At 62.7% G+C, this 20,942-nt stretch overlaps 1 protein-coding gene across 2 annotated transcripts in view; it reads right to left on the minus strand.

Annotated features, from left to right (window-relative positions):
- Positions 1-723: 723 nt before the first annotated feature.
- Positions 724-20,942, minus strand: part of PXDN (peroxidasin) — a 58,262-nt gene continuing 38,043 nt past the window's right edge. For both annotated transcript variants that reach the window (XM_079791504.1, XM_079791503.1), the window contains 15 exons: positions 20,491-20,660; positions 17,242-17,514; positions 16,043-16,159; positions 14,871-15,029; positions 13,857-13,969; positions 12,662-12,818; positions 11,563-11,671; positions 10,858-11,015; positions 6,562-8,065; positions 5,921-6,055; positions 4,862-5,070; positions 3,871-3,985; positions 3,574-3,706; positions 2,769-2,882; positions 724-2,467 (listed from right to left, as the gene is read on the minus strand). In XM_079791504.1, coding sequence (XP_079647630.1) covers positions 2,348-2,467; positions 2,769-2,882; positions 3,574-3,706; positions 3,871-3,985; positions 4,862-5,070; positions 5,921-6,055; positions 6,562-8,065; positions 10,858-11,015; positions 11,563-11,671; positions 12,662-12,818; positions 13,857-13,969; positions 14,871-15,029; positions 16,043-16,159; positions 17,242-17,514; positions 20,491-20,660 — 3,586 coding nt within the window. In that variant the 3' untranslated portion in view covers positions 724-2,347. The remainder of the gene's footprint in view (positions 2,468-2,768; positions 2,883-3,573; positions 3,707-3,870; positions 3,986-4,861; positions 5,071-5,920; positions 6,056-6,561; positions 8,066-10,857; positions 11,016-11,562; positions 11,672-12,661; positions 12,819-13,856; positions 13,970-14,870; positions 15,030-16,042; positions 16,160-17,241; positions 17,515-20,490; positions 20,661-20,942) is intronic.

Genomic DNA, 20,942 nt, shown 5'->3' on the forward strand with positions numbered 1-20,942 from the left:
GTCACGATGATGCGAGCAGCTCAGGCTGTGACACGGGACGCGTGGAGGACGGGCCTCTGCAGAGCCGGACACCGCCCGGCGGCGCGGCTCAGGGGTTGAGGGCCGACCTCTGAACCAGGAGGTCAGTTAGAGTCCGGTCAGGGCACAGGCCCGGGTTGTGGGCTCAGTCCCCAGTGTGAGGCGTGCAAGAGGCAGCTGATCCATGATTCTCTCTCATCGTTGGTGTCTCCATCTCTCTCTCCCTCTCCCGTCCTCTCTGAGATCAATAAACATATGTTCTTAAAAAAAGAGAGGGAGGGAGGGAGGCCAATGAGACGGGAACCAGTGGGGACAGACGGGCCCGTGGGACAGGCGGCTGCCGACATCAGGCCCAGGTCCCCTCCCTGTAACCACAGGCTACACCTCAGACCTCCTCAAGCCTCCGGCGGGTTTGGGGCTGCGGCCATCCCTGCTCATCCTCCTCCCCGACCCCCAGGTCTTGTGGCTGTAGCTGGTCGGGAAGTGGCGAAACCAGAATAAAATGTTACTTTTATAAAACTCAGTTTGTGCAAATCGGGTGACTTCCTGAAAGTTTGTCAGAAAATACATTTCCCCCTAAATATCAAATACCTGGAAAATGTACTTAAAATCCCTCAGACACCGCCTCCTCTGCACCACACTCTGACCCCGCAGGGCGCAGCCCGAGCATGGCTCTGCGCGAAAGAAGACGCCGTGCCTCCTCCGTGGGAACACGTGGCCGTTTATTCGAACGAAAGGCGTCGTTACATAGTGCAAACGTTTCTTTGGTAATGAACTGGTTACAGGGACAGATACGGCATCTGGCTGCTGCCAGTCAGGCAAGAAAATAAACATGTACACTTGGCTTCCCCCCACGGCGCCCCGCGGCGCGTCCGCCCTGTCCACGGCGCCCCACGCGCTGAGACTCCCCCTCGGTCCCGCAGACACGCCACCTGCAGCCGCAGACTTCCCTGGGGGCTGCCTCCCCCGATGCCGTGCCCGTCACCTCTGCCCGAAGCCACAGGTAACCCTGAGGCGCCGACACCCGCACGGATGGTCTGCCGCCGCCTGACACCGAGCACCTTACAGAACCACCGCCTCCACCTTCTAGTTCCGGACACGGGTCCGAGGTCCTGACTCAACCGGACTTGGCGTTTCTGAGGAAGCCCATGTCCTGAGCTACGGCGCCAGCTGCTCCCTGCCACGCCGCGACCCGGGGCTGAGGTCAAGCGGGCTGCGTTAAAGCTTTACGCTCCGGCGGGGATATTCGCACACCACCCCGGGACGGGGCAGCCTGCCGCCCACCCTGGACCGGAGCCGGCTCTGAGCTGCCCGCTGCCTGCGGGACGCTGCGAGACGCCCCCACGCCACACCGCGACGCCCACGGTGGGCGCCTCCTCCGGATCCCACTCAGCGCCCGGAACCTGCGTGTTCAAGGACACGCATCTCAGGACACGGATCTCTGCGTCCAGAACAGAACGGGAGGTTTTGGTGGGCCCAGGCGAGCGCGGCCATGAGGTACGAGGTCTTTTCACTGAACCCCAGAGGCCGGCGGGCAGCGGCTTCTCTGCGGCATCGAGGGCAGACGCCCGGTTGGCGTTCACACGCCTGCGCTCGCACATGGACGAGGTACAGCCGTTGTCTCTAAGGCACTCATCGCTGGGTCAGGGAGGAGGGCCGGTCCCGCCGGGCGGCGGCCAGGAGCAGCCGGGGAGCGCGAGCCCGGCGTGGCCACCGCGAAGGGGGTTTCACTCCCGGCCCACCACGGGGCGGCAGGGTTACCGGGAAAACGCCTGTGTCTCAGCGGCCGGCAGCCTCAGTCACGGGGACAGGAGTGGAGAAGCCGCTGGTGAGCGTGGGGAGCGGGGATCTGCCGTGAGGAGCTGCTGGTACGCGTGGACCGTGGCAGAGGCCGGGAAGGGGTCGGGGCTCCGCGCCAGGAGCCTGTTCCGTCTGCCAAACGCCGACGTTCTCTTCACACGTGCGTGCCTCTGGCGGCGGGTCCGCGGGCTCTGGACCGCCGAGCAGAGCGGCTCTCCGTCCAGGGAAGCGGTGGGATGGGGGACAGCACTCTGGGAGCCTAAATGACTTAACTGTGCGGTTTAATAGTAGCACCACTTTTTCATTAAAAAAATTAAATAAAAACCTGAGAATCTAACATGAAGTTAGGACTCGTGTCTGTCCACTGCGTGGCCTCGGCTCCGTGGACGCTCCAGTCTGAGCCCGTGCGGCTTCCGGGACGCCCCGGTACAGCCTCAGCCGTGCAGTCCTCGGCGCCCGCCAGTCTGCGCTCCCTGCACCGGCCGGTGACCTGCGGGGACGCCTGCGGAGCGGCGAGGAGCGGGGGGATCTACGGCTGCGTTCCCGCGGGCTCCCTCGGGCAGACCGGACAGCAGGCGCCATCGACTCTCACGGGGGCCGGGCAGTCGGCGGGCTGGCAGGCCTCCACGAAGCAGGTGATCTGCCCGTCCTGGAGGGAGACGGCGCCAGCGGGTCAGTTCCCGACGACTCCGAGCATCACCCCGCTTCCCGCCCGTGTTCCAGCCGGTGCCCGGGTCTGACCCTTCGGTTCTTCCTGTCCCCAGACCCCGGCCACGGAGGACTCCCAGCGCCCCCCACTGTCCCTGCGGGTGTGCACCCCCGTGGCTGCCCAGGGAAGAGGGAGGAGACCCCACCGGTGAGGGGGGCCTCGCTGACCCAGTGGGAGGCCAGGACTCTGCAGCCGAGTCCGTGGTCCAGGCCCCAGGTCCCTGAGACAGAGCCGTACTCACGCGGCATTCACAGACGGTGCACACGTCTCGCTTCCACCGGGCGCCATCCGCGTGGGGCTCGCCATCCACACCGGTGCACTCGGCCGTGCTGAGCCGAGACTCAAGTTTCTTTATCTGCAAAGCCAGCGTGTGTGCGGTCAGTCCACGGGAGTGCAGCCCTCGCCCTGCCCTCCCCGGGACACGGCGTCTCGCGACGGGCAGGGACGCAGGCACGTCTCTGCGGGATGCTGTGGGGCTCAAATGTGCTCCCTTGACAGCCGATGGCTTCACCTGAGCTCTGGGACGGCCCTGCCCACATCGCCTCAGGTGGGTGCCCACCCCTGAGTGTTAGTGGTTCCTAGAACGAAGCTCCTGGGGAAGTCTGAAGGCCCCTTGCACCCAAGTCGCCCGGCCTCAGACACTCGGGTCTCACAGGTGGAGGAAGAGGGGGACGTGGGGCCCACAGCCAGGCGGGCGCAGCTGTGGGCTCTGGAAAGGAGGCCCTGCCCGGGAACCTGGGGTCACCCCGAGGCCCTGCCCGGGAACCTGGGGTCATCCCGAAGCCCTGCCCGGGAGCCTGGGGTCACCCCGAGGTCCTGCCCGGGAGCCTGGGGTCACCCCGAGGTCCAGCCCGGGAGCCTGGGTCCCACTGAGGGTCCTGATCACGGGAAACGGAGGAACTCGATGTGCCAGCCCAGGACCAGCAGGAGAAGAGCCAGCAGGCGGTGAAGCTGGGGGTCAGGGGCACTGCAGAGGTCACACCGGGGTCACAGAGATGAGTCTGTGGGGGACTCGAGCTGAGGAGTGGGGCGTGGCGGGGCGGCACCTGTGTCCGGAGGTCCGTGATGGTCTGCTGCATCTCCAGCACAAAGTCCCGGAAGTCGCTGGGCCCCAGGGCCTGGGGGTGCTCAGCGGAGGCAGCCGTGGCGTTCCTGGGGCGCTGGCCGGGCTTCCCGACGCTGCAGGAGGGGAGACAGGAGGCGTCGCACACACTCACACCGCAGGCCCCGGGGCACCGGGGCTGTCTGGGGCCCAAGACCCAGCCGGCGGCCGGCAGGAAATCCCTGCCCAGGGCCCAGGCCGGCCCGCGGTGTGGACGGTCTGACTCTCGGGGACGCCGTACCTCAGTGTCTTCCCGGCTTCCGTGGGGGGCTCGCCCTCCCGGTAACTGAAGTCAAGGGACCGCCGGCCTCGGAAATGGTAGGAGAAGGCGCCGAACTGCCCGCGGGTCCTGCAGTCTGGGGGTGGGGGGTGGGGTGGGGGGGAGGGTTAGCCGCTAGCAGCTCTGACTTCAGGACAAAGTCAGAGCGTCCAGGTCTCTCGCTCGCCTGGGACGAATCCCGATCCTCACGGCCGGCGGGGGCCTGACAACAGCCCTGCTCGCCAGAGCGTCAGGCCGGGCAGGGCTGCGTCTGGTCGGAGAGAGGTCCGCGGAGGGAGGTGCCACGGAAAGATCGACTGGCGGTCAGACCAGGACGCTGCCGCGAGCGGTGAAATGGCAGGAAGGGAGCCGGTGGCCCCAGACGGCCAACAAGGCTCTGTCCACACAGAACCTCTTGGTTCTGAGCCTAAAACGGGAGTAAATGATGGAGGAGCAGCACGATGCCTACAGCGTCCTCAGCCCCTAAAGGAACGTAACGTTTACGTAAACACGCGCACAGCCTGGCTGCTGTGGCTCATCGGCCTGTGAACCCGGGTTGTGGGCTCCATCCCGTGTGGGGCGTGCAGGGGGCAGCGGATCATGATTCTTTCTCATCATTGATGTTTCTCTCTCTCCCTCTCTGAAGTCGATAAGAATATATTAAAAAATAAACCTGGCATACAGACACGTGTACACACACAAGAGCAACACGGAACACGAGGTAAAACGTGAACGACTGATGAACCCGAAGGAAGCACAGAGATGCTGTCACATGAGCCGTCACGCTAAACACGAGCCGTCATTGAAAACCCTCCCCTGACTTGGTGCAGGTCCCACGGATGCCTCGGCACGGACACGCCTAACCCAGCAAGGTCGCAGCCGCACCTGCCCCCCGTCACCCTTCTGCTGGCACTGCCGTCCGCCAGCTCGCGAGCCGTCTCCGTCACGGGCAGGCGGAGGGCCCGGGCGTTACCTTCGCAGCAGTCCTGCCAGACCCGCAGGTCCACCCGGGGGATGTCCTCGCAGCTGCTGTAGCCGTGGGGGAACTCCGCCACCCGGAACACGTCCCTCTGCACACGCGTGATGTTGTCCGAGTTGTCGCACAGGATCCGGGCCAGCGACGTCTGTTTGATCTGCGTCAGCTGGGCCGGCGAGAACACCCCCGGGTTCTCGTACCACAGCCTGTGTCCCGGGAGAACGAGATGGAGAAACGGGGACTCAAACCCCAGCGACCGAACTCAGCATCCTCTGCTCGCTCCCCACAACGCCGACGCCACTGGTTTTAACCGGGGCCACGTACGGTGGACAACGGCTCACACTTCCCGCTCGAAACAAAGCAGGACGACCGAGACAGCCCCAGAGGTGGCACCTGACCGGCAGCACAGGCCCCGCAGCAGCGGTGACCGGCCTGTGGCCCCAGCCGGACGGCTCGGCGACAGGAGGGCCGCCTGCCACCTGCTGAGCTAACGGACCACAGCGACCACGCCGCACCTCGCCATCCCGCCAGGAGCTCCCGCGGCTCGGCACCCGGCGCGGTTTAACCGGCAGACCGTCCACTTCGAGGGACAGAAACCCTCTCAACAGCCACAGGGGCGGGAAGGCGGCTGAGTCGTCAGGGCTAATCCTCTGTGTGTGGCAGGGCCGGCAGCCGGGCGTGGCCACAAATAAACAGCACAGCCTGGCTGGCGTGGCTCGGTGGGTTGAGTGTCGTCCTGTGGACCAAGAGGTCCCGGGTTCGATTCCCAGTCAGGGCACCTGCCCGGGTTGCGGGCTCCATCCCCAGTAGGGGGAGTGCAGGGGGCAGCCGGCCCAGGATTCCCTCTCATCACTGAAGTTTCTCTCTCTATCCCTCCCTTCCTCTCTGACGTTGGTAAAAAGAAGTCTATTAAAAACCCACACCCACACAATAGACAGCACCAGGCGTGACTCCCAGCACTCGGCGGGGACACAGGGCCGCTGCCCACGGCTCCTCGCTCCCGAGTCCCCCAAAGGTGCCCGAAGCCCGGCCTCTCCTCTTCGCCTCCGCGCTCACCTGTCCCCGTCCCGCAGGCGCTGGAACTGCGTGCTGAGCAGGCACATGAGCGTGGGCCCCAGGCGGCTGCCGGGCACCAGGTCCTCCACCATGAGGGCAGGGAACAGGTCGATGTTGAGGGGGGACCCGTATAACCTAGACGACAAGTGAGGCCCTCAAGGCGCTGAACGGCTTATCTGGGAAAGCACGGCAAACAGCCCAAGAAAGCCCCTGTCCGTCGTGCTCCTACGTTACTCAGACCGCCCCTTCACACAGACGTCAAACGTCTCCCTTTAACACACTCCTCTTTATGCTTTAAGTAATCCCTCCTGCTCCTCGTGTATCCCTGTTTGTATGGAAAATGATACAGTAATTGTCCGGCCGGTGTCGCTCAGTGGTGAGCGTCGACCTATGACCCAGGAGGTCAGGGCACATGCCCGGGTTGTGGGCTCGATCCCCAGTGCGGGGGCGTGCAGGAGGCAGCCGACCCACGTGTCTCTCACATGGATGTTTCTCTCTGCCTCTCCCTCTCCTTTCCACTCTCTCTAAATAAACCAATAAAAAACATCCTCGTGTGAGGATTAACAAACAAACAAAAAGGTGGAAAAAAGTAAACAAGTAAAAATAAACAAGCGACCCCGGGCCCCTGGGGCGGCACCCACCGGCGCAGCTTCTCCCGGACCTCGGGGTCCTGGATCTCATTCTTGAGGTCCTCGAAGTCGTGCGCGGCCGACAGGTTGCAGTAGACGCGGAAGTCGTGGTAGGGCGGGATGCCGTGGTCGCGGCCGCGCTGGATGTTGATGGCCGCCAGGTCCAGCGCCACCGTGTGCGCCATGGAGAAGAGGCGCTCGGTGAGCTCCGTGTTCAGCAGCTGCGAGGGCACCCGCATCTTGCCCGCCACGCCGAACAGGCCGCGCAGCAGCGGGTCGATGCCGCCCTCGTTGACGATGCGGAACGGCGAGAAGAAGGCCTTGTGCAGCGGCACGTGGCCCTGCGCCACGGGCTGGAAGGCCTCGTCCAGCCGGTAGAGCAGCGGGTGGATGAGCGTGTGGCCGAAGCGGAAGGCGGCCGTGGCGAAGGCATTGAAGATGCCCGCGTTGACGCCGGGGTCGTAGCCGCGGTACTCGCCCAGCATCTTCATGCCCACCTCGCCCAGCACCTTGGGCAGCCAGTGCTGGTAGGTGATGTGCTGCATCTGCGCGCCCACGATCTTGCGGGCCTCGTGGTACAGCGTGTCGCCGTCCCAGTGCGGGTTCAGCGCCAGCAGCTCGGCCGCCACGCGGTTGTGCTCGCGGAACCAGAGCGTGTGCATGCTGGTGAGGCCCAGCTGCTCGTTGGCGCGGTGGTCGCCGGCCAGGAAGCAGGGGATGGGGCTCTCGCTCTCGTCCCGCATGCACTCGGTGGGCGGCCCCGCGGCGAAGGGCAGCAGCGGCTTCCCCGAGCGCTGCACGATGCCCTGGCGCAGCAGCCCGCGCTGGCTGGCCAGGTCGCGCACGGCGCGCGCCTCGTGCTCCGAGCTCCCGTAGACGTTGGAGGCGTCGATGTAGGAGGTGAGCTGGTTGATCTGCTCGCGCGGGTACACGGAGTTCATGAGCAGCGAGGTCATGCCGCTGCCGCACACGGGGCTGGAGCGCACGAAGAACATGCAGCGCGCGCCGTTGCGCACGCGCGGGTCGTTGGGCGGGATGGCGAGCGAGAAGCAGGGCGGGTCGTTGCTGCAGGCGGAGCTGCAGTGCTGCCCGTCCGAGAAGCGCGCCTGGCTCAGCGCCACCACCGTGGAGTCCAGGTCGTGGTCCAGGAACTGGCCCCACTGCATGAGCATGTGCGTGAACTGCGCGTCCGGCGTGACGGCCTCCGTGCCGATCAGCGTGGTGGACACCAGGCGCGGCATGGGCAGCGCGTGCCCGTGGTAGAGCCGGCCCGGCGTCACGCCGCGCGGCGTGTTGAAGCCGTTCTCGTACACGGACTTGAGCAGGCGCTCGAAGGCCGTCAGCGAGGCGCCCCACATCGGGTGCTGCAGGTTGTTGCAGGTGCCGTCGTGCGTGCGGTACTTCTGGTGGAAGCACATGTCCGAGCAGTTGTTCACGCGCCGGTGCGCCGTGCAGCCCGACAGGTTGGCGATGAGGCTCAGGTACTGCGGGGAGACCAGGTCGTTGTAGTGGTAGCCTGCGGGGAAGGACAGGACGGCTTGGGCACCTGAGGTCCGCCACGGACGCCGGGCCCTGTGCTTCCCAGGGGGGCCCGCGGGAACCGCCCTCCAGCCTCTCCCTGAGGGGTTCCCACCTCCACCACCCGGCATGCTCCAGGCCCGAGGAACAGCTCCGCCCACCAGCACATACGCAGGGGCGCACGCTCAAGCACGCAGGGGCACGTTCAGGCACACAGGGGCGCACGCTCGGGCACGCAGGGGCGCACGTTCGGGCACGCAGGGGCGCACGCTCGGGCACGCAGGGGCGCACGCTCCGGCACTCAGGGGAGCACGTTCGGGCACTCAGGGGCGCACGCTCGGGCACTCAGGGGCGCACGCTCGGGCACTCAGGGGCGCACGCTCGGGCACTCAGGGGCGCACGCTCGGGCACGCAGGGGCGCACGCTCGGGCACTCAGGGGCGCACGCTCGGGCACTCAGGGGCGCACGCTCGGGCACGCAGGGGCGCACGCTCGGGCACGCAGGGGCGCACGCTCGGGCACGCAGGGGCACGTTCGGGCACGCAGGGGCGCACGCTCGGGCACGCAGGGGCGCACGCTCGGGCACGCAGGGGCGCACGTTCGGGCACGCAGGGGCGCACGTTCGGGCACTCAGGGGCGCACGTTCGGGCACTCAGGGGAGCACGCTCGGGCACGCAGGGGCGCGCGCTCGGGCACTCAGTGGAGCGCGCTCCGGCACGCAGGGGCGCGCGCTCCGGCACGCAGGGGCGCGCGCTCCAGGCCAGCGGAACAGCTCCCTTCCGAGCGTGCTCACAGCGGCACCTGCGCCCCCACAGTGGCCGGCACCGCCAGATCTCAGTCACCAGCGCATCCTCTTCAAGCATCTCTTGGACCTAGGCCCAGTCTCATACACTTTGGACAGACACAGCCTCCTTGTTGTAGGGGCGTGCTCGAAACCCCCACATGGATGCGGTAAGGAACCGGCGGGGAGGAAACCCCACAGGCCGGGGAGAAGCACCAGGGACAGGAGCGCTTCACCGGGGATGGGACTCCGGGATCCAGCCACCCAGCGCCGCGCTCACCGGGACGGAAGGCTTGGGTGGGCGGCGCGCTTCCCGGGATCAGAGCAGGGACACCGCCACGCCTGCCTCGTCCCCAGTTCCCCCTGAAATCCCTACATTCTCCGTCCTGAACACTGCACGCTGCTTCCACCCACGTCACCTGGGCCCGAGGCGCCTCCCTGCGCAGCCCCTCTGTCTGCAGCGGTGGCCGCGGGTCAGCGGCAGCTCCGGGCCGCCTCCCAGGCCGGCCCCACTGCAGGGACCAGGAGCCACGCGGAGGGCGGGCACCAGCCAGCACCGGGTGAACTTGGAACCAGAGCGTCTGAACGTTCGCCGGTCAGACGCAGACCTGTCTACAGACGCAGGCAGCGCGTCTGGGAAAGGTGACGTTCCCCGGGAAGGCTGCAGGCTGCCATTGCAGCCACGCCCTTGTCCAGTTCACTTTCGAAATAAAAACGACCTCAGAACGCAGACAACTGCTATGGGTGAAAACACTGAGAAAAAGTCTGTATCCAAGACTGAGGGATGGACAAGCGACCGCTTCAGGACGGGACAGGGCCTGGAAGGTACTGTTATTGGGGAAAAGCCAGTCCATTCCCCACGAGGGATCCCTCCTAGGGTCACAGAACAAGGTCAGAGGCAGGCCTGCAGGTAAACGCCTCAGGTGGACACCTGTGCGAGCGTCCACTACAGCCAGGCTCTGGGTGACGGTCACCTCTGCCTTCACACGAGACGCACCCTCACCAGGGCACCTGGTCCCCAACTGCCACCTCCCTCCCGGATCATTCCACAGACACCCCCGCCCAGCCCTGTCCCCGACAGTCGGCAGTGAGTGCCCGGCAGAGCCTCTGGGCAGAATGGCCGGGTTCTGACGCTTCTCCAGGTGCTGGGAGCGGAGGCTGGCGGTCGCCATAGAGACCAGTGGAGATGACCCTGAGGGGCCAGGGCCCTAGGATGGAGAAGCAGGAGGCGTCCGCACACAGCCGGCCTCCAGGACACGGCTCAGACTGGTCCCAGACGCGGCAGGACTGCCCTCACCGCACACACGTGTCCTTAGGAATAGCGTTCAGTCCTGAGTAACGTTTTTGTCCTGATGGCAAAAGACGCTCCTCAAAGACACGGTGGAAACCACGGAAAAGCCGGGAAGCGGAGGGTCGTGAATCACCGGGCACCACATCCTCAGGTCGGCTGCTTCCGGGGTCATCCCCAGCAGCCCGCGGGCTCACGCACAACCCTGAGCAAACAGCTGGTGAGAGGGATGCTATTCCACAGTAAACCCGGTCACCACCATCTCCAGCAGCACCACGAGCACGCCTGCCCGGCACGCCTACCTGGCACAGGCACCGATCACTGCTGGGCAATGCCATGTGCCGGGGGCACAGTGACACGGTGGCAGTCACCCCATGCCACCCTTCATCACCCAGGACAGAGGCTGGAGCTCCACACACACCCTTTCCAACCGCCGCATGGACACAGCGCCACCTGCACGGCAGTTGTCCTGCAAAGTCCTCCCTCAAACCTCCTTTGCCCGGGGACCTTGGGTCACAGCCAGTGGGCAGGGACCGCCCAGCTCACATGCCAGAGGGTCCCTGTTACCTGACGTGGGACCTATAGGACCCTCACTGTCACCCGACGGTGCCCTTCCCAGACACGCGGGACAAGAAGGCTGGAGCACGCCCCTCAGAAGGCATCGAGGTGGAGGGGTGACACCCGCTCCCCAGGAAGACGCAGGGAGGAGCCTGGGTACTGACTGGTTCCGTTGAGGTCGACCATGAGGCCGCCCTGCACGTGCTCCTGGATCAGCTGCAGCGTCCGCTCAAATATCTCGCCGGCGCGCGCCTGCTCCACGGTGTAGGGGTCCCTCGGGTAGCGGAACAGGGCCAGCAGGTCGTTGGGGGAGCGTGGACGGCTGGCGCGGTCAGGGCAGGAGGGAAGAGGGGACAGTCAGATACAGAAATCACTGGCACCCAACGACAGAACTGTGGTTTAATGTTTCCATAGCTACTGCTCTAGGGGCGAGCCGTACCTGCCTGGTCCCAGGTGGAAGGCAACAGAAAAACAAAACCAAGAGAAACCAAACACAAACAGGTCATTAGTTCCAGGGAGAAAACAGCAACACTCGACTTTAATTCAGACACAGGAAAAACACCTTGGAATTGGCCAACACGAACACATCCCCTAATGGCTTGTGAAATACGTTGTTTTTGCCAAATCGTTTAGCAACAAGCCAAAAGGCCGCGTTGCCATTTTTAAGAAATGTTTGACTTGTGAATCATGCTCCAGGCTCTACTTGGAAAGGACGTGCCTGTTATCTTAACCCCCGGGGAGTGGATGCCAACCTTGTGGATGGTTTTCAAGTGAGGTTTTCTCCCGATGAGGCAACAGGTCACCCTGGACCAAAATGGCCCGAGATTTTCCCCCCAGAGCTCAGGGAGGCGGGCCAGACCGCGTCCTACCTGTCAAACAGGTGTGTCCGCGTGGAGTTTATGGCCCTGTCGACCGTTGCGATCGCCTCCACGATGGATGTGGCCACAAATGGGTCCCCGTTTCGGCTGACGTCAGGCACTAGGAGAACACGGAGCCGCTAGTTACCAGGGCCCTGGACGAGTTACTCAGCGTCTAGACGCTACATCATCAAGACAGAGGCACACGTCTCCACGGGCTTTTTGTTTCTCACACCAGAGCTTAACTCACTTCATCACAAACTCTATGGAAGCTGCTTTCAAACAGTATTGGAATTACAGACTTCTCATTTTTGAAGTCACGCCACACCTTCTAAACCAGGGGTGGAGCGTGTCCGGCCCACAGGCTGTGTGGGGCCTGAGAAATCACTTGGTCTGGCCCTGCCAAGGCATTAGGGTTGAGTTAATTAAATGACCAATTATAGCAGGCTAATTTTTAAGCTGATAATTTTGTATGGCCTGCGTGCGAATGATGTTACAAATATTCAAATGGCCCTCGGCAGAAAAACGTTCCCCACCGCTGGTCTAAAAGAACAGGGAAAACGTGGCTATAATGTCAGACACTGGCTGGCCGCGGAGGCATTCTTTAACCCCCGGAGCTCAGGGAGACGGGCCCCCTGCTTCAGGGATTACGTGGAGGTTTATGTTGAAGACACTCGGGATGTTTACACCCTGGGAACAGGCCTGGCCACACCCAGAGAGTAACCCCGTCTCCCGAGCTCGGGGGGTAAGAATGTGGCAATAACAGCACCGAAGTTTTGCCAAATGATGACTGACACGCTGTCAGATTGAAGGGGTTTGGATGACGGCCAAACCCACCACCAAACCAAGGGCAGGGAGGCTCCACCGAGTGAGTCAGACACAGCGGCCTCGCCGGGCAGGAGGAAGGAGGGGCTCCTGAGCCCACCTGGCCGCCCTGCTACCTACCGAGGGCGTCCCGGTGGCCTCCCTGCAAACTAGGAGTGTAGACACGCCCCCTCTAAGACCCCCATGAGCCCGGCCTCGTGCTGGGAGCCTGCGCCTTCCTCCCGCGGCCTGAACCCACGCGGGTGGGATGTCTGCCGGCCGCAGGAACCCGGGCCGGGCAACCTACCGCTCACGCTGAGCACCATGCTGACCGAGGCCTGCCCGATGGTGTTGCGCGCCACACACTCATAGCGGCCGGCGTCCGCGGTGCCCACGTCGTGGATGGTCAGGAACCCCTCAGGGCTGATGTGAAACTTCCCACTTTCCGTCACCTGGACCCCATCCTGGAGCAAACGGGAGACGTCACAGGAATAAGACTGCGGAGCGGTATTGTCCGTGACAGATGGCGAGGGGGCCATCGCCAGGGCCTCACAGGTGGGAACGTCAGGAGGCCGAGGGCAGGTTTACCCACAATCAGAAAGAGGAGGTTAATCGGATTCACCCAGTACGGTTTCCATGGGATAAACTGTCTGATGCACCTGCCTAGGTCCAGGGAAGATCAGGACGGAAGCCACAATCCTGGGATTTTCCAGGAATTGGGGGGGGGGGGGGCCAGGGGGCCAAAAGCAGTCCTCGTGGGACAGACTGCAGTGAGGAGGCACGAATTTGGCCACCTGGGAGGGAGAAGGGCTGGGCACTGCCTCCTGGGACAGCGACATCCCAGCCGAGAAAGGAAGTGAGGAGGATGGGCACACAATGCCCTCTGGCCCACCCATCCCCCGGGTCACCCCGAGTTTTAAGCCCTTGATTGTATGTTGCTTTTTTTATGGGGCTCAATAAAAACAATCTACACTAATAAAAGAGGAAGATGCAAATGGACTATAACTTTGCGACGCCCACCAGCCAATCAGGAGCGAGCATGCAAATTAACAAAAAAGATGGCGGGTTAATTTGCATACACAGGCGCTGAGCAGCTGGGGGCGGGACACAGGCGTTCTGCACCGCCCCAGCCGCTCCGGGCCTCTGGGCAGCGTGGGAAGGTGGAAAGGCGGCTCCAGGCCGGAGAGAAAGCGGCACTGGCAGCCAGGGGAAGGAAGGCCCATTCTGCACGCATCTTCGTGCATCAGGCCACTAGTAGAAAAATAAAACCACGAAGAACCTTTCCTGCTGACGGTGAGGCCAAGGGTCTAACAGGCAGGTTTTTCTGCTATTGTGCGTGAGGCTGTGAGGAGGAGACGGCCCCAGGCTGTCCGTCTCATTTGGTTTTATTACTGAGGACAGCAGCACAGCTTTCCCCTTGGGCCCACGATTTGGAGGTTCCCCTGCTGTGGGGAGTTACCCCGCAGTCCCCCACCGCCCTGCGCACCCGCCCGCCGCGGTACCTTGTTCCAGGTGATGGTGGGCTCGGGCTCGCCCTGTGAGCTGCATGGCAGCTGCACGTTGGAGCCCACCTCCGCCGTCTGGTCGCTGGGAACACTGCTGAACACCGGGGTGACTGCAAGGCAAGGAGCACAGCTGACACCTTGAACCCCCGCCCTCCCTCCGTCAGCGCAGGCCCAGGGCACAGAGCTCAGCTGGCCACCGTCTCCTCCTGGGCTGTCTGCACAGAGAGGAGGGGCTGGAGGGACCCAATGTCCCCACCCACGAGCGGACGGCAAGCCTGACGGAGCTCCTGTCTGTCCAGGCCTGCACCCAGCCCCCGAGACCCCGGTGAGTGGGAGGGAACCTGTGGGTGAACGGGAGCTTTGCTCACAGGGAGTGAGGGCCTGGCGGCCTTTCAGAGTCCTGGCCGGTCAGGACTGAGCGGGGCAAACCCCGAAACCCAGAGCCAGCCACGCCTTGGAGAAGGCCCGGGACCCCACGTCTGCACCTGCACCTGCTCCGTCTGCCCTGAGACTTTCTAGAGACACCAGGCGACCAGGTCCTTCTGAGTACATGAGTACAGAGAACACGGGGGGGTGGGGGGGGGCCTGGAATGCTCCAGGGGGGTGCAACAGGAAACAGAACCGTGACTCTAGGACATGGCGGGGCCCCCAGACCCAGCGCTGCTGCAATAACCAGAAAAGGCTGCTCAAATCGACTCTTCTTCAGAGTGACACCATCCGCCAGGGAAAAGGTGGTCCATGTACTGACACGTCGGCCCATCGGAGTTCAGTACCAGCACCATTGGAACACACCCGTTACCACAGGCTACAGTGCAACTTAACAGCCGCACGGGACACAGTCCCCTGGGGAACCCAAGGTCAAGGGTCAGTTATTCAAAACAGTGGCTGTGGGTCATGAGTGACGTGAATGCTGGTGCAGGAGCCTGGCTTCCCGCGTGTCTGCTTGCGGCCACGTCCAGGGGTAGGGTCCCCGCCCCCCGCCACGCCCACCGGGCAGCATCCCGCACCTACCTCGGGGCTGCACGGTCAGCTGGGCCACGACCCTCTGGGAGCCGATGATGTTGACGGCCTGGCACTCGTACTGGCCCTGGTCGTGGAGGGCGACGGCCGAGATGCGGAGCGTCCCTGAGGACAGCACCAGGTGCCGCCTGTCCACCGAGAGCTGGCTCCCTGCAAGGGTGAGGTGCCAGTCGGTCCAGGGGACACGGGGCGCGGGGCGGGGGGGGGGGGGGGGTCCGACACATTAGTTACAGGTGCAGCAGGACTCAGAGAAAATCAAAGGATCGCAGACACCTCTTGGCCCTTAGGGCCCAGGGTCATCATCCGGCCCTCGGTCAGCAATCGGTTCCTTCCTCCCAGACACCCTGACCCGCCAGCGCGGCGTGGAGGCACCAGCTCCGTGCAGCCAGGTCAGGGGTAAACAGAACACGCTCCCTGTTCCCATGAGGGTCCCCGGAGGGTGGAGCCAGGACGGCAGGGGACCCGGGCGGCGTGCACACAAACGTGGGTTCCGGGAAGAGGCTGGTCCCATGCTGATGTGACAGGACAGACCTGGGCAGGGGCCTGGACCCCCGGGAAGGTCCGCACACCTCACCTGGGGCTGAGCCTCGCCTGCCCGAGAGCAGGGAGGCCCCTCGGTCCCCTGGGAAGGGCCCCTCGGGGACGAAGGGATGGAAGTGGAGGTCACCAGCTGGTTCTCAAGGTCACCCCACCTGGACAGGACAGGACCCCGAAGGCCCAGCAGCAGCGGCACCAGCCGTCCCGCCCCCACCTCCCCAGTCAGCTGCCGTCAGCCTCTGCCTCCTCGAGGCACGTGGCTGCCACCACCCCTGGGCCAGCGGGAGACCGAGGGCTGGGCCCCACCCAGAGAACCCACCTAAACAACACGCAACACAGGCCGGGGAAGTGGCAGGACTCTGGGACTAAACCGAGAGCAAAACTTTAAAATATATATATATTCCACTACTGGTTTTCCAGCAAGCTCATCTTACCTGTTACTACATTTCATCCAACCCTAATTAGTGTATATTAACGGAAGACCCCAGGCCACGTTGGGGTCACCCATCGCTCAGCCCTGCTCAGGAGACTGGGGTTTGGGGGCCAGAGAAAGACATCGCTGGCTTCGGAGCTGGTGAGCCGAGGGCGGGAGCTGGTGACGGGTGGAGACCAGGCGTGCGCCCTACCTCCTTTCGTCCAGGCGATGACTGGCTGTGGGTACCCCTTGGCCTCGCACTGGAAGTCAACGGTCTGACCCTCGATCACAGCTCTGTCCTGCGGGGTCACGGTGAACTGAGGGAGGGCTGCCGGAGGCGAGACATGGGACACGCGTGAGAAGACAGCTTCCCTAAGGCGGCGGCAGGCTGGGGAGGCCTCCCGTGGGCGGGGCCCGCCCTGAGCGACAGGACGCCTGCTGCCGGCCCGGCCGGCAGCCTGAGCAGGTGAGGCAGACGCTTGGGGTGAAGAGCAGGGACGCCCAGGGCAGGACTCGGTCTGTTTTTATTGATTGAAAAAAATGTAACAACAGTGTGTCCAGGGTGAGTCCATTTCTAAAAAAGTATCGACCACAACGAAGGAAGTCGACACCAAATGACCACAGTCCCCTGCGCGGAGAAGGTGCCGGAAGGTTAACAAGCCTCCCCGGAGGCTCCCGTGGAGGCGGGGACTGGGCGGGGAGAGGAGCTGGTAAAGAACTCGCTTCTCTCTCGGTTCCATCTGTTTTGTGCGAAGGCTCCAGCCAACGCCCCACTTTGTGATTTCGTAAAAACGAGCAGACTCAGCCCAGGCCAGAGCTCGGTGGTCAGAGCGCCGGCGTGCGCACCCAAGGGTGACAGGTTCGCTCCCTGGTCAAGGGCGGTACCTCAGTGGCAGGATCCCTGGCCCCGTGGGGGTGCGTGTGGCAGGCAACCCATCGATGCGTCCCTCTCACATCGATGTTTCTCTCTCTCCCCCTTCCCTTCCACCCTCTCTAAAATCAATGGGAAAAATAGCTTTGGGTGAGGATTAACAACAACAACAAACACTAATGAAGTCAGTATTGAGTCAAGAAGTTGGGAAATGCATAGCACACATCTTAAAACTCCGGGCCTCCTGTGTCCAAGAATCAACGCTGGGAAATTCCAAAACGTGTGAGGACTTCCTGATTAATATGCCTGTGCACGCGCGTGCACACCCCCCCAACGTGGTCACCCACGGCGCGCACTGGCCAGAGCTCCGGGGGCCATGGATCACAGCCAGAAAACAGCCCCAAACAGCCCCGTCCTCTAAGCTTCTGCGAAGGAGAACACGTAGGTGGTTCCGGGGACGGGCCCCCTGCCGGCCATCAGGCGGAGGGCGCGCCGGGGCCCACGGCAGGGCTGCGGGCGGAGGGTCCCCCCGCGCTCACCCTGGACGATGATGAAGGCCGTGGCGTGGATGCTGTCCAGGCTGTTGGACGCGAAGCACGTGTACTCCCCGCTGTCCTCCTGCCCCACGTTCTGGATGTAGAGGCCGCCCGAGGGCGTGATGCTCACGCGGGGGTCCGTGGGCAGGGGCGAGCGGTCCCCGCGGGTCCAGGCGATCCTGGGCAGCGGGTGGCCCGTGGCGCTGCACTCCAGCGTGACGCTCTCGCCGACCAGCACCTCCGTGTTCTGCGGCTGGATTACAAAAGTGGGTCGAGCTGTCACGACGAAACACAATGAGTTAATCCCTCGAGTCTGGCACCAGCGTTTGCTTGTTTTCTGTGTTCGCGCGACTCGTTCTGTCCACGCGACTCGTTCTGTCCACGACCTCTAAGCTACCGTCACACAAACACCATTTAACCACACATTTCCCCGTCTTCGTTGTGGTTGGTTAAGAAATGCACAGAGAATACAAACGGCCCGCTGCCTGGGTCACCTGAGGGGCGGGCCCTGTGAGTGAGGGGAGGGAGATTTCTCCAATGGGACACGCAGGACAGCCCTTATTTTGGCTTTTCCTGAATCCGTTATGTCACTCTGGTTAAGCCTCTCTGTAGCTCTTATTGGCATAAAACACTGTTTTCAACGTATAGTTAGAACATATAAAATAGTAAGTTTCACAAATTAAAACTACACTGAGACAGCCCTGGCCGGTTTGGCTCAGTGGCTAGAGCGTCAGCCTGTGGACTGGAGGGTCCCGGGTTCGATTCCCAGTCAGGGCACATGCCCAGGTTGCAGATTCGATCCCCAGTAGGGGGCGTGCAGGAGGCAGCCAATCAACAATTCTCTCTCATCATTGATGTTTCTCTTTCTCTCTCCCTCTCCCTTCCTCTCTGAAATCAATAAAAAAAATATTTTTAAAAAACGACAGGTACGTGAAAGGTCTCATTTAATTGCTGTGTTATTTCTTCCGACCCACACCCTCATCCAGGATCCCGGAATCCAACATTACTTCATCACTTGTTTATAAAGGTCGAGGCCACTCAGAGCCCTTATTTTTCCACTATGAATGTTCACACCGGACGCTGAGGTGTTTATTGATGAGCCGAGTGGCCTTCTGAAAAAAGTTCCCAAACGTCTGAATTTAACCAGCACCTGGCCCAGTGGTTTTGGATAGAGGGAGAGGGGCCTGTGATAGCAAAAGATTTGGGGGACAAACCCTATAGTTCCCGAAAGGGACCCGGTTAAGTAGATGGTGGTACAGCCCTGTGACTCCCGGAGGCTCAGGAGTCAGGCTGTAATTACGGCTATAACTGGCCCCAGAGCCCGACGGTGTGGCTCAGTGGTTGAGCATCAACCTATGAACCAGTCAGGGCACACGCCCAGGTTTCAGGCTCCATCCCCAGTAGGGGGCGTGCAGGAGGCAGCCGATGGACGATTCTCTCTCATCACTGATGTCTCTCTCTCTCTCTCTCCCTCTCCCTTCCCCTCGGAGATCAATAGAAACATTTAAACTGTCAGCACCGCCTGGGCACGTGTCTGCGAAGGACCAGGGGGCGTGTGTTTGGGGCTTTGCAGGCTCTGCTCCTGCTCAGCTCTGCCCCGCAGCAGAGCGCGGCCCCCGACAACCCGTGGAGAATGAGTGTGGTTACGTTCCAGTAAAATGGAATCGACAGTCACTGAAATCGAATCTCCCATAATTACTATGGGTCCTACAATACCACGGGCCTAAAATGCTTAGGTTTTCCAACCCTATAAGAACGTAAAACCGTTCTTAGTTCCCAGATTTTAAGGAAAATAGGCAGTTGGCCCCATCCAGCCCGTAGGACAGCTCGCCGGTCCAGGTGTGGGCTGCCTCAGGCCATTCCCTCCGCCGGGCCACACCCCGGGTCCCGGGGGGCCCTCAGGAGTGTTTTAGGGAGCCTTTGCACCCCAAATAAGGCTACTGCTCCCGGGGAAGAAACAATCTCCTAGAGCCGTGGTCGGCAAACTGCGGCTCTGTTGACGAATGGGTTTGCCGACCTCTGGGATCGGGGCTTCATCACAAGGAACAGCAACAGCCTGTAATTATTGGAATCGAGAGTCTAGGTCAGTGGTCGGCAAACTCATTCGTCAACAGAGCGGCAAACCTCAGCTCGTGAGCCGCATGTGGCTCTCAAGCCTCGATTTGCTGACCACGGTCCTAGATGGTGAACACACCGGTCTCGGCAGCCGGCTGCCTAAACGAGCCCCTCACTGACGGTTCCTCTCCTTTGCTCTGAGACACGTCCCTACAGCGCTGTGGAACAGTGTTGTTCACAGTTCAGTGGGTTCCCCGATTCCTCACGCTTGCAGCCCCCGCTGCTGGTTCCCATAGCAGGTGCCCGCTGGGCGCCCTGTGACTGTTACTGGTGGGAGTGGTGTGACCGGGGCTTTGATCGAAGCAGGGCATCCCTTTGAGCTGAAATCCGACACCAGGAATTCTCATTCACAGAAAGGAGACCACGTGCCGGGATGTGGCAAACACCAGACCCGTTTCAAAGACCCGAGACTCTAAACAAAGAAACCCTCAGCAACCACTGGCACCGCGGACCGTGGCCGGAAACACCAAGCACCAGGGAAACCCCAGGATGGCCGAGGGGGAAGCTCAGGTGGCGGCCAGCGCCCGGAGGCAGTTACGGACGCAGCCGTCCTGGCGGGTGGGGGCCAGTGCAGACCACAGGGCACCCAGCGGCTGTGCCCTCAGCAGGTGGCAGCTGGACCGTCCTCCCAGGCCAGTCCCCCTCCCACCCAAGGTCTCAGGTTAAACATGACGAGTTCTCAGGTTAAACACGGGGACGAGGGCAGGGCACTCAGACCGACCGAGGCCACAGCTGACAAGACCGTCTTTTTAAATTGGTGCCAACACCTTCGACCTGGGAATTTTACATGAAAATCCAGGTTTTGGCTCCTTTTTCAATAACCAAACCCAACACTACGGAGACCTCCCTGCCCAGCGGGAACACAGGGCCACTGGGAGGGTCAGAGGTGGGGTGACACCTCTCCAGCGCCCCTGGACGCCGCCCGCAGCACTGCCTGCTCGGCTTCCACGGAGTGTCCGTCCGGGACGAGGGACGATGTGGGCCAGGACCAAGGTCATGACTCCCCTGGGACCGCGCCCATGGCAGGGGCTTCGGCCAAAGGCTGGTTCCCGCGGCCGCAGCCGGGGTGCGGGAGGGAGGGAGGGAGGCGTGGACGCCAAGCCTGGGAGGAACCCCCACGTCAAGGCCATCACGTACCTGGAGACCCAAAGTACCTGAGGGTCACCTCCTGCGTCTTGGCCTCGCCCGCCGCGTTCTTGGCCATGCACTGGTACACGCCCTGGTCCGTCTCCCGCGTGTTCTGGATCATCAGCGTGCCGTCGTCCAGCAGGTTCAGGCGGGAGTCCGCCTTCATGCTCAGCTCGTTGCTGCAAGGACACGTCCGTCCGTAAGCTCAGGCTCCACCCCAGCCGCGGCCGGTCCCGCGTGGACGCTGCGTCCCAGGGCCCCGGCGCATGGGGGCCGGGGGCGGGGGGGGGGGGCCTGCCTCCAGGAACGTTCCCAACAGCCGGACCGAGTGGGTGTTTCTGGGAAAAGCGCCTGCGCTGCTGCCTCGCTAATGAGCCCCGCTGTCGGCCTATCAGTCACACGTGCTCGCCATGAAGGCAAACCTTTCACAGCGGGTGGTTCCTAAGGGAGAAAAAGAACAC

Source organism: Cnephaeus nilssonii, assembly GCF_951640355.1.
Source record: "Cnephaeus nilssonii genome assembly, chromosome: 15".
Taxonomy (NCBI): Eukaryota; Metazoa; Chordata; class Mammalia; order Chiroptera; family Vespertilionidae; genus Cnephaeus; species Cnephaeus nilssonii.